We start from the raw sequence: 13,154 nt of genomic DNA on the forward strand, positions 1-13,154 counted from the left end.
TGTATGTGTGTCTGTTTGTTTGTATGTGTGTGCCTGTGCGTGTGTGCCTGTGCATGTGTGTGTTTGTGTGTGTGTGTGTGTGTGTGTGTGTGCGTGTGTGTGTGTATGTGTGTCTGTTTGTTTGTATGTATGTGTGCGTATGTGTCTTGTTCTTGTCTCTGCTTCTGAGTGTGGTCCTTTCCGGGGGGCTGGGGTGTGTGTTATTGACCAGTTGATGTCACATTGTGATTAGTAGGAGATATCAAACTCACGGAGCTTAAGATGCACATCGATCCCGAGACGAGGTTGCAGACTGTCAATGGGGTCATTCTAGCTACTCCTCGCTTGGCCCCCCTTTTATACCCAGTCTATCTCATCTCTGCCAACGCTGCCCTTCATTGCCCCGCTTCCCTCCCCTCTTCCCTTGCTACCCTTTATTTTCCTCTGCTCTCCCTATACTTTGCCTCATTCATACGCTGTCTTCTTTTCTCCTCTCATCTCACCCCATTGCCCCCTCTCTCGTTTTTCCCTCTTTGTTATTTTTTCTTTCTCCCCTTCCATCCGCCTATCCTCCTCCTCCTCCTCCTCCTCCTCCTCCTCTCCCTCTGCCTCCCCCTCCCTCCTCTTCCTCCCTCCTCCTCCTCTGCATCCTCCTTGTCTTCGTCCTCTTCCTCCTCTGTCTCCCCCTCCCTCCTCTTCCTCGTCGTCCTCCTCTGCCTCCTCCTCCTCATCCCCCCCCCTCCCTCTCCCTCCCTCCCTCCTCTTCCTTGTCGTCCTCCCCTGCCTCCCACTCATCCATCCACCCCCCCCTCCCTCCCTCCCTCCTCGTAACCCCGTTGGATCAAACTCTTTATCTGGCCTGAGCCACGGCCGGCCGGTTGTGTAGACCCTCTCTACAGAGGAGCCGGGCTTCAAACGGCCGCCTCGTACTGGGGCTTAGAAGAGGCATGTGCTCGGGTCTGATAGAAGTAAACACTGGCCCATGAGATGAGTTGTTTTCTGTGTGGACGCGATGAAACGTCCTTCTGTCTCTGGAACTAGAACAACTACACTCCAGTCAAATATGGACAACCGCGCCGCATGAAAGGGAGACGGGGTTGTTAAAATCCACCCGTACAGCCGGGGGCCTGAAGAATTGGAGTGGTGGGTTGAATAGAACGGCGCAATTAGGCGGCAGTAATAAGAAGGACTTTTACTGTATGTGTGGGGACCCCCGGAGACCACCAGAGATCAGGTGAGGGGTTGCTGTGTAGCCTGTGAAAGAACACGATAGTATATCCATCATTCATGAGATGAATCACTAGTGATGCAATCAGACATTTTGGACATCTAACACCGACGCACGCACGCACGCACACTCACCCGCAATTGTTTGTCGGTGTTTGGAGTGTGTGTGAGGGTGAGGATGCGTGACTGTGTGAGTGTGTGTGTGTGTGAGTGCATGTGTGTGTGGGGGTGTATGTTCTGCTGTGAGCACAGCCTTCTTATCCACTTTAATCGTCAGGAGCATCTGGAATGAATGCCAAGGGCCACTCATGCTCAGATGCACACGTACACACACGCACACACCCTCTCATACTACACACATGCAAACACACACACACACAAACACACACACACACTGGCCTCTTTGGATGGTGTCCACTGATATTGAGTGCCTCTGTTGCTTTAAGGGTAAGGCACCCTCCTCATAAACCGTTAGTTTGGCCTTTACTGAGAGATCGGGCATTATTCCTGCTATTGGCTCCACGTTGACGAGCCTAATGTAAACCAGGAGTTTTAACGAGACAGAAAGATACGGTAGGCATTGTTTGTGGCAGCGGCCCGACCGTCAGCCAATTACCCGTTGCCTCACGCATGATCAGACCCACAGTCGCGGCTGTGGATGCAGAGTGGTGCTGGGTCGTATCCATGGAGACGGCGACCCCTAGCTCGGCATTAGGACTAGAAGTGGCCGAGGCGGTGCGGTTAGGCTTGTTTCATTGGCGATCGCCCCGTGCGTCTGCCATTAAATGGTTAGCCGGTGCTGATACAGGCTAGCGTGGACCCGACCGGTAGCCGCCACGCCAGCCAGCGCAGATAACTCCGCTGGGATAATGCTATGGTTAATAGACAGAGAGACAGAGAGGGAGAGGACTGGGGAGAGAGAGACAGGTTAAAATGCAGCTGTAGCAAGCGAGCGAGAGAGGATGAGAGAGGTTGAGAGAGAGAGATGAGAGAGAGAGAGAGCGAGAGAGAGGGGGAGAGAGGGAGAGAGAGAGGGAGGGAGAGAGAGAGAGAGGGAGAGAGAGAGGGAAAGAGCGAGGGAGAGAGAGGGAGAGAGAGAGAGGGAGAGAGAGGGAGAGAGAGAGGGAGAGAGAGAGGGAGAGAGAGAGAAAGAGAGAGAGAGGGAGAGAGAGAGGGAGAGCGAGGGTGAGAGAGGGAGAGAGAGGGAGAGAGAGAGAGATAGAGAGGGAGAGAGAGAGAGAGGGAGAGCGAGAGAGAGATGGAAATGGGATAAAGTGTAGCCATAGCTAGTGAGACATTGAGAGGACAAGAGAGGACGAGAGTGAGAGGGAGGGCGAGAGTGATACAGAGGGAGAGCGAGAGAGAGCGAGAGTGAGAGAGGGTGAGAGACAGGGAGAGAGAGAAAAGAGAGAGACAAAGAGGAAAGTGTTGTCATTGTGAGACGGATAGAGAAAGAGAGGGAGAGAAAGGGTGAGACAGAAACACAGGAGCCAAGGTAAAGTGTAGCCATATTGAGCGAGAGAGAGCGCGAGAGAGGGTGGATGGTGGGGGGGGATTGGTTGTTGGTTGTTGATTGTTAGAGGTGTGGGTGGTTGGGTGGGTGGGTGGGCGAGGGGGGGGGGGGGGGGGGGGGTTATCAAGTGCATCCTACGGAGCGGCGTAGCCTAGATGGACCATGGAGTGAGGGCGGTATAAATGCTGATCTGTGGGCGGCGTTGTCGGGTTCAAATGTGTCTGTGGAGATTTGCTTACAGGCGAGAGACGGCGCGGAGGTAAGATGGCTCAAAGGATTCAGGCGCCAGTGAACGTGGGCTTATGTCTAATAATCAGCAGGGGAGCGACTCAACACGCTGGAGGGAGGGAGTCAGAGCGAGGGAGAGAGAGAGAGAGGGAGGGATGGAGAGAAATTAAGAACAAACAACAAGAGAGAGAAATAAACAGAGTGTATCTAAGATGCAGTAGCCATGTATCAACGTAGAGGGAATCGCTCGATAGATGGATGGAGGAATGGAGAGGAGACGTAGGGTAGTTATCCCTGTGGCTATAGTATTGCTCTTGCAAATAGCTTTCATGTGGTCCGCGCAGAATTTTGATAAGATTTGAGCTGCTTTGCATATTTCCACCCCTATTAGTTCATAGAGTAAAAAGTCACACATGGAATAGCTGTTTGGTGAAATGATTGGCATTTTACGACCTTGTCTGGCCAGGAACTGAACTATCAAGGTCCTGTGGTCCGCATAAGTTGCCCCCTTCACTGGGTTCGCTGTTGCTTTTGGATGACTTTGCCATGGCAACGTGACTGGCTTTATTTTTTTATTTGCTGGATGACTTTTACACTTGCATACTATATCACATTGACCAGACTGATAAAAATCACTTTTAAGGCTTGGGGATTTTTTTGCCAGCTGTTTATTGCAGAGGAGTATCACTTTTGGCACCTCAGCTGCCAGAGGAATATTCTTGTCAACATGCACAAGCTGCTCACACACACACACACCCACACACACACACACACACACACACACACACACACACACACACTCATTTTACCAGACTCACAGGGTTTCAATTTATTTTGAGTTTATGTCATCTTTTGAAGCCTTATGGAATTACAGTAAAAAGAAAAGTAGAATGCAATGTTAAAGGCCAACCATCTGATTACTAAACCCAGATTCTTCCGCGATAAAAAGAATTTCACACTTTACTGATTATCATGAAACTGCACACATTAATCAAGGCCCCTGGAGTGGTGTGTGTGTGTGTGTGTGTGTGTGTGTGTGTGTGTGTGTGTGCATGTGTGTGTGTGTGTGTGCATTTCAGTGTTTCTGTGTATATGTGTGTGTTTTGGTTTTTGCATACATGTCTGTGTGTGTCTGTGTGTCTGTGTGCATCAGTGTCTGAGTGTATGCGTGCTTGTGCATGTAGGTGTGAAGGAGCTTGTGCGCTTGTGTGGATTCCTGCATAAGTGTTTGTGTGTTTGTGCATGTGTCGGTGCCTGCATACGTGTGTGTGTGTGTTTGTGTGCTAGCGTGCGTTTGCTAGCGTGCATGCGTGCGCGCACGTGTGTGTGTGTGTGTGTGTGTGTGTGCGTACAACTCTCCTCGTGGTCACTCCACACTGCGGCCACTGAAGCCTGTGTGCCGCTTGTCGTGTCTCAAGGTCATCAGAGATATAAATGACTTTTTTTTTCATCAACGGTAAATTATCTCCTAGACGCTCCTGCCAATCCTGGGCTTGCGCCACATGGGCAGGCTTAAGGGCGTATGTCTGATGTTCATGGGAGAAGGCGTGGGGGGGGGGGGGGGGGGGGGGGGGGGTGGAGAGAGAGGAGAGGGGTGTGTGTGTGGTGGGGGGCAGTTCGGTCGAGGTCGTCAAACCACTGCCGGGAGTGCGCGCGCGGGCCGACACTTTTAGCCCGGGACCCAATGAGTGATTACCTGGAAGCCGGGCTCATAATTCAGCGTGACCTCAATCTGTCAGCCCGGGCTGTGGGGCTTGATGGATTCCTCTCACCGTTTGGGTGTCAGCCTCTCGCATGTCAAACACAGGCAGATAAAGACAGGGCTATCTATTGGCGTCACACAAGCATAACATGCTGGATACAAAGCCAAAGACACCGGAGGGATGGGTAGAGATGGAGGGGGAGGAAACGTGTGTCTGTGTGTGTGTGTGTGTGTGTGTGTGTGTGTGTGTGTGTGTGTGTGTGTGTGTGTGTGTGTGTGCGTGTGTGTGTCTGTGTGTGGAGGGGTGGGCATTCTTGGCAAACATGATGTGTGAAGTTTGGGCTTTCCTTGCCAGTTTATACTTTGAAGGGATGAGTTTGGTATTTGGCGCTGTGCATGGATGTAGTAATGGATAGTAAAGACAAAACAATGTCACAAATTATTAACACCCAGCCCCCCCCTCCTCCCCGAGCGTAATGATCTAATGTCATCTGTCCCTCCATTCGTCTTCATTATGAGTTATCATTCAAAGTCAAAGAATGCGCATACACATATATGCTGGTTCACGCACTCTCACACAAACCCACCACGCAAACCTGATAACTAGACACACACACACACACACACACACACACATAAACAGACAGACTCACACACTCTAATGGAAAACCCAACCACACAAACCCTGTCGCACACACAAAGACAGAGACACACACACACACACACACACAAACACACCTAATCACATGGACACACACACAGACACACAGAGACACTCCCAGTGTGGATCATTAGTAGATTCCCTCAGTTGGTGGTAGAGCCCCTGTGCCTATCTCCTTTCTTTTGACCTTCCCCCGTGAGACTTCAACAACACACACACACAGACACACACACACACACACACACACAAACTTACACCAAGCCACATATAGACACATGCACAGATCCAGCACATACTCATTGTTTGTGTTCCAGATCTGTCTATTTCTACAGGTAGACAACAGTAAAATCTGAATTGTTGTTACTCTGTGTCCTTGGTCCCAAAGATAAATTCTCTCCACCTGCCTTTTTTGCCATGAGGTTACTGAACCTCAGAGTATATAATAGTATAGTATAGGATAGTATAATACAGTATGGTATAGTATAAAGTACAGCATAGTATAGAATACCAAGCTGCATCAGGCCACAACGATCTTTCTTAATATATATTCTTCTTTATTTCCCTTGCTCTCATCCATTACAGCATCATCATCCGATTTATGTCGTTGAAATCACCACGTCGATTGAGGGGCTGTCCATGGGCTGGCAAAACGCTGCCTCCCTACAGTGGGGCCGTGACCAAAGCTGTTGTGGCGTCGTATAAGCTGTTGCAGGGTTTTGGTGGCGTTTTGGGGGTGGTGGGGGAGGAGGGGATGATCTTTGGACAACCCCACCCCCCCCCCCCCCCCCTCCCCCCCTCCCCGCAGAAGGCCCAACTCCACACACTCCCCCCCCCCCCCCCTCACTAACACCATGACGGCTGTGTGACCGTTTACGACAGCACGGTCAAAAATCTCCGGGATGCAAATATGAGGGGAGGAGGGAAAAGAGGAGAGAGAGGGAGGGACAGAGAGTGCTAGGCCCCGACGGGGGGGAGGAGGAGAAGGGAGGGAGAGCAGGATTAAGCCTCAGCACGCAGACACACACCAACACATCACCCCCCCCCCCCCCCCCCCCCCCCTCCCCCCGCCTTCTGCCTCCGGGCGGCCATCTTTCATCTTGCGGCCGGCGCTCTAATGCTTTCAAGTGGGTAAAATCCTTGACATCTGCTTCCTCTCGGCGAGACGGCGTGCAGGCCACCATCCTGCCGAGATGACCGTCCACAGGAGCCCAGTGCCGCAGGGGGAGGGGCCTAAGGCGACCAATGGCCTTCGTCCTCTGAAGATGAGGCTGTGTGCACATAAGTACACACACGTGCGCGCACGCGCACACACACGCATAGAGAGACACAGTTGTGCAAGCACAGACACACACGCACAGCTTTGCACTCACGCACACACACAGTGAATTTAATCAGACAGGTACCCCACTATAAGGCGCTGAGACCTTGATTGACCCACACACACACACACACACACACACACACACACACAAACACACACGTATGCCCTCATAGACACACACACAGATGCACACACACGTTTGAACCGACATACACACACACACACACAAACGCCCACAAACAGTACATCGAATCAGACAGGCAATCCACTACAAGCCACTGACATCTTGATTGCACACAAACACACATGAACAAATACACAGACACACAGACACACACACAGTACAACTGTGTACAAAGCTTGCACAATAAAATATGCCCCCAAAAGGCACATTTGTGCCAGACCCAAGTAAACACACTAGCCATGGAAACATTTAACAGTTCACTTGCCCAGACACATTTATTCTATTTACTATGGGCAGAGTAATAAATGTAAATAGCTCTGTAAATAAACACCTCATCTTTGCCATCAAAGAAAAAATCATGAGTGCCCCCCTCCCCCCCACTGCTTATGATTAAGACTAAAGTGATATTTTGGCGTTCAGGTCTACCGTTTACCTCATAAACACTGAGGTGTAGACACCGCCGCCCACATACACACAGACATACCTGCAACTAAGTCTGAGAGCTTCATCTTCCTCTGCTTGTCTTTTGTCTCCGCAATGTCATGTTATCTTGTGATATATCACGCTAATAAACCCGGCTCTATTTCAGTAGACGTGCTCCGGAGTACCCAAGAGTACAAATATTTATTCTTGGTATATGTCTCAGACAGGAATGCTTCCTCCGAGCGCAGCTCTACCGGTGTCATGTTTTACCTATTAAGCTGGCGATAAACCTGTGAACCAGCCCGTGATTTGCTACTCCAGCTTCCTGCAAGACTTTGATAACAAATAAAACGTCCTTTACGAATCTCAGACAGATGTACGGTGCCCAGACACGGCAGACACAAAGCAGAGGCCAGGCGGAAATAAGATAGACTTCCCCCCCTCTCGCCTCTATTAATGGGAGATCATTTCCAGGAATGTAATTATGCAATTTCTTTCCCCTCGTAAATAGCGTTGCATTGTTCTGCTGCATGGTGGAGAGAGAGAGGAGTCGTTTTTGCTCAGAGCGAACCCCAAACAAAACCCGACAGCATGGGAGCAACAAGCATTTCCTTCTCCCTTCTGCTTTACCTTCGGAAGCGTCTCCCTTTCAAAAGCCTTTTGCCAGCGATACTGCCGCATTGAAAAGGTGCTCTGGGGCTACGTTGCTCTTATCTGCTGATTGTGAATGGGAGACAATTTTGGTTTGTTTATTGTGTCTCCTTTGTGAGAGCCTCTCCGCAGACAGTGCTTATGATGCTCTGCTACTGAAATGCTTGACTACCGATAAAAAAATACTTGGTTCCTCAATCCCTGCTGCTAATTTCTATATTTAGCTGCCCTCCCACAGCCTGCTTTTATTTAATAGTCATTATGGTAGATGTGGTTCATCTTTTAAGCATAAACGGTGGTGTGTGAATCGTCTGTGCTGAAATGTGTGCTTGAAAGACAAAGAAGATGAGAGAGATGGTGGAAACACAGAGGAGAGTGAGAGTCAGTGGGTGTGTGCGAATGGAATCTGTAGCTATATAATTGCAGTCTTTTAGCCCGCAAAATTCAACCTACACTTAAGGTTGAAAGCACACAATCAATTAAGTTAAGATCAGTAAAACGCCGCCAGGCTTTATTATTTTCAGCAGAAAAAGAACTACGGTGAGGTGGTGGTGTTGGTGGATGATGTTTTTAACCTGGGTGGGAAATGGCATGGTCTGCTAACTTTGTGATGCTCCTTTGCAGCAAGGCCTACACGGGTAGCATCTGTTTCTGACAGGAAACACCGAGTTCATTATTTTGGCGCAGGATGGAGATGGATGGAACAACACAAGATGAGAGCGAGAATGCCGATTTTCTCTCCTGTCTGCATGCTGTCTTTGCAAAGACACCATCTGCACATTCATTATCGCAGCCATGATTTCATTATTGTATTGTGTGTAGCAACGAGGACTTGCACTCTGCCCGGCCTTTGTTATGCTTATTGCACGGGCTCCTGATAGACTCTTTTGATTAGACCAGCAAATGCAACGTTTGACCAAACAAAGGACTACCCTTATACATTAAGCAACGCATTGTACCACCAAAGATTAATCTGAATCTAACAGCTTTTCCCCCCACACCTCTCTCCTTGTCAACACAGGGCTGTTCCACCGAGCCATCATCCAGAGCGGTTCGGCCCTGTCTAGCTGGGCGGTGAACTACCAGCCGGTCAAATACACCCGTCACCTGGCGGAGAAGGTGGGCTGTAACGTCCTGGACACCATGGACATGGTGGACTGCCTGCGGAAGAAGGGCTGGCGGGAGCTGGTGGAGCAAGACATCCAGCCGGCGCGCTACCACGTGGCGTTCGGGCCGGTGATCGACGGCGACGTCATCCCCGACGACCCCGAGATCCTTATGGAGCAGGGCGAGTTCCTCAACTACGACATCATGCTGGGAGTCAACCAGGGCGAGGGCCTGCGCTTCGTGGAGAACGTGGTGGACTCCGAGGACGGCGTGTCGGGCAACGACTTTGACTTTTCCGTGTCGGACTTTGTGGACAGCCTGTACGGGTACCCCGAGGGCAAGGACACCCTGCGAGAGACCATCAAGTTCATGTACACGGACTGGGCCGACCGGGACAACCCCGAGACGCGGCGCAAGACCCTGGTGGCGCTGTTCACGGACCACCAGTGGGTGGAGCCGTCGGTGGTGACGGCGGATCTGCACGCGCGCTACGGCTCGCCCACCTACTTCTACGCCTTCTACCACCACTGCCAGAGCCTGATGAAGCCGGCGTGGTCAGACGCGGCCCACGGCGACGAGGTGCCCTACGTGTTTGGGATCCCCATGATCGGCCCCACCGACCTGTTCCCCTGCAACTTCTCTAAGAACGACGTTATGCTCAGCGCCGTGGTAATGACCTACTGGACCAACTTCGCCAAGACCGGGTGAGTAGAGGCGTTGTTTTGTGTCAGGGGGTTTCTGGTGTAAAAGAGACCCTCATGAGGGTGCTGATGTAGCCGATCTCGCTTTGGATTTACGATAATTGCGATTCAAAGCCTCCTACGTTTCTGGCCCTCCCTAGCTTCGATTGAAGCCCTTTTGAACAGAGCTTTGTGTTGTGTTCAACATCTTGCAGAACAACACAATAGTGTTGACGAAAGTTGCTGCGTTTGTTTGTTAGCGATGTTTTTCATCATTGTTTTCCTCTGGCCTTTCTTTGTTCTCTGTCACCTGAGACTTATTGAATCTGAGGAAGATTAAACGCCCTACTTTGTGGCTATTTTGTCTTTGCCTCCCTGGACATAGTATTAGTTGAATATGTGCGCCTGAAAGCAGGTGTGTGTGTGTATGGTTGCGTGTGTGTGTATGTTTGTGTGTGTGTTTGTATGTGTGTTGGGGGCGGGCATGCATGATTGTGCATCAAGACTCACTATTGGACTATTCTATTCGGTTCCTTCTTACACAGCCCGATAAACATGGAGCTTTAACATCCAGGCCTATCACACTGCAGCCAACAGCTGTATCGATTCCCCGGCCTGCTCTCAGTCGATCACCCGTCCCCTGGTGACTCTCACACCCTGCCAAGCTCCCCTCACCCACATCCGGCCCCACGCGGCTCCACTCCTACCAGCGCTACAAGTAATCTCGTCTAACGCCTCGCAATTCAATTTGGAAGTTCCCCGATAACGTATTGATTGCACCATGGATGGGGTTATTACTTCCCGTATATTTCCCTTTTGTATAAAACCCAAAAATAATGATGCGTTTGCAATCGCTGCATCATTCGCGGTCCGACGGCCGGTGCCGTGACCCTGGGGCCTCAGGTTAGGGGGCCCCGGGCCTGTGCATCTCTAATGGGATACCAGCTTGTGCAAATGGACTGCTCTGCTCCTGTTTTCCCTCCAAGGGGAACGGGAGGGCCCTGAGTGAGTAATCCCTCTCCCTGTCTGCACGGCTACTGCTGCTGCTGCTGCTGCTCTTACAGGGTGGCCATCTTGTGTCTAGAGATATGTCTCCTATTCAGACACCACCTCTTTACCAGTGGTAAAGAGTCATGAGTTTCATTTTTTTCTTTGGTTGAATAAAACACAAGCCAGACAGTTTTGATGTTTTAGGGCAGCGACGGCCGGCCGTAAATCCAATGAATGGCTGACCTTGGTCGGGCTTGGCAGCGGAAACCCTTCAGACGGATCGTCATAACCCAAATATACAACCTGTATCCACACAGATTTCACACAGTGTCACGCACCGAGCCAACGCACCTCCGAGTACATCTGCCTTTCATCCTTTCAGCCGTATCAGAACAAAGCAAAGAGGTGGGGGAAAAGAAAGAGCACTCTGACGCTGATCTCAGTGTCTGCTCTTTGCTTGGCTGTGAATAAGACGAGGAGCGCGTTGGTACCTATAGCTTGTGTCCACCGTCTGTGGCTGTGTACTTTTGGAATCAAGCCAGATGGGGGGTAGGGGGAGGATGGATGGAGGGCAGGATTATTGGGAACCCAGCAGTAGGCACTGAGCTGGTAAAGAGCCTGGGATTAGATGGCTCAATGATAATAGAAAAACTCAGAAGTTCCCCTCCAAAGGGCTATTTTCCTTCAGACCAAGTCAAGGACTCCACCACTAATCACTCATTTCTCCGGGGTTAGTGGCGGGTGAGAGGGAGGTACCAGCAACAATTAAAGCACCGTAAATTTCTCCCGATAGATTTTATTTTTTGTGCCCGATTTAAAGTGGCCCGAGGATAGATCTATATAAATCTCTTCTTCCCACGCTGTGGTCTGACCAATTTGGCCCCGAAGGATCTCCGTATAATTAACACCCAATAAAATACCCAAACTCTGAGTCTGGGTGGCCGTCCCCGAGAAGCAGCCACCCCTGCCAGTGGTTTGGCTCAATGCTCTACAATCCTACCCTCCCTCTCTCCACTCCCCCCCCCCCCTGATGCTCTTAATGAGCTGACCCAGATTGCACTTCCTGCCCCAGTCGCTAAATCGGCTGTAGAATCATGGCTGACACAGTGTTGAGACACTCGGACTGCGTGTCAACAGTGTGCATCATAGCAGCACTCCCCCCACACTACACTAAACCCCTCCCCCGCCCTCCCCCTCCCATGTGTCATCTGCACGTAGCAAATCCCTGCCCAATTCTTTATTTATTTTTCCTTTTGCAACGTGGGTGGAGCGCACAAGCAAATCAATGTGTCTGTGCGTGTGTGTGTGTGTGTGTGTGTGTGTGTGTGTGTGTGTGTGTGTGTGTGTGTGTGTGTGTGTGTGTGTGTGTGTGTGCATCTTTGCATGTGTGTGTGTGTGTGTGTGTGTGTGTGTGTGTGTGTGTGTGTCTGTACACGTGTGTTCACGTGTGTGTACATATGGTTTATGTTGGGTGCATTCAGTTTCTGTTGCCACTAATGTAAGTGAGCATGTAAATCTGTACTGTTTGTACATATGTACTGAATGTGTGCATTCACTGTATGTTTGTATGTATTGTTGTGTATTCTCTCTTCACTTCCACTTGCTCGCTGCAGCGCTTCCCTCGTCAATGGAAAGCAATAATGTCAGCATCGGTGGCAGCTGTGCCCCATCCACATCTGCTATATAAGCACGACCCTGAAAGCCTATCACAGGTCCTCACATTGTAGCACCCTCCCTGTGCACGAATCTCAAGCATGGCATGAACACACACACACACGCAGACACGGAACACGGACACGCACACACATGCACGCACACAGCAAAACACACACGCACACACACACACACATATGCACACACACACACACACAAAACACACACACATGCACACGCATGCACACTCAATCGCAAAACAAACGCACATACATGCAGGCGCACACATTCAAACACACGTGCACGTGCACACACACACACACACGTCCCGTACACACACCCACAGACACAGTGCACGCACATGCACACACACGCACACAGGCGGGAGCGCCACGTGCAGAACGGAGGAGGCACGGCGCGCCCGCAGCTCTGGCGTTACTTCATAAAAGGCGTAATGATGAAAGGCTGAGAGACATCAATCATAATAGATCATTAGCGCTGTAAATATATCCAAGCTTCAAGTCTCTTCCCTTACTTCCTGAGTTCTCATTCGTGCTGCTTTTCCCGCTCATTCTACCCCGTGTTCTAGGCGAGGGAGAGTTGAGGCTCATTTCACACGGCGTCATGTAGAAACAGGATGGATACAGCGGTACTAGTTGTCGTCGTCGCCCCCCCCCCCCCCCCCCCCCCACCTACACACACAAACACACACGTAAACAAACACACACAACACAGTCTATTTTCTCGCCTCCCTTGTTATTTCTGAGCAGAAACATGGACACGGGCTAAACACGTGCAGTATTGATCGCGGGCGAGTGTGGTTGTGACAGCAGCA

At 50.7% G+C, this 13,154-nt stretch overlaps 1 protein-coding gene across 8 annotated transcripts in view; it reads left to right on the plus strand.

Moving 5' to 3' along the window:
* The window catches only part of nlgn3a (neuroligin 3a), a gene marked incomplete at its 3' end in the record, with an annotated part of 101,743 nt that overhangs the window by 78,946 nt on the left and 9,643 nt on the right, over positions 1 to 13,154 (plus strand). For all 8 annotated transcript variants that reach the window (XM_079745021.1, XM_079745019.1, XM_079745022.1 and 5 more), the window contains one exon: positions 8,911 to 9,700. In XM_079745021.1, coding sequence (XP_079601147.1) covers positions 8,911 to 9,700 — 790 coding nt within the window. The remainder of the gene's footprint in view (positions 1 to 8,910; positions 9,701 to 13,154) is intronic.

Source organism: Pollachius pollachius, assembly GCF_949987615.1.
Source record: "Pollachius pollachius genome assembly, chromosome: 10".
In the NCBI taxonomy this organism is placed as follows: Eukaryota; Metazoa; Chordata; class Actinopteri; order Gadiformes; family Gadidae; genus Pollachius; species Pollachius pollachius.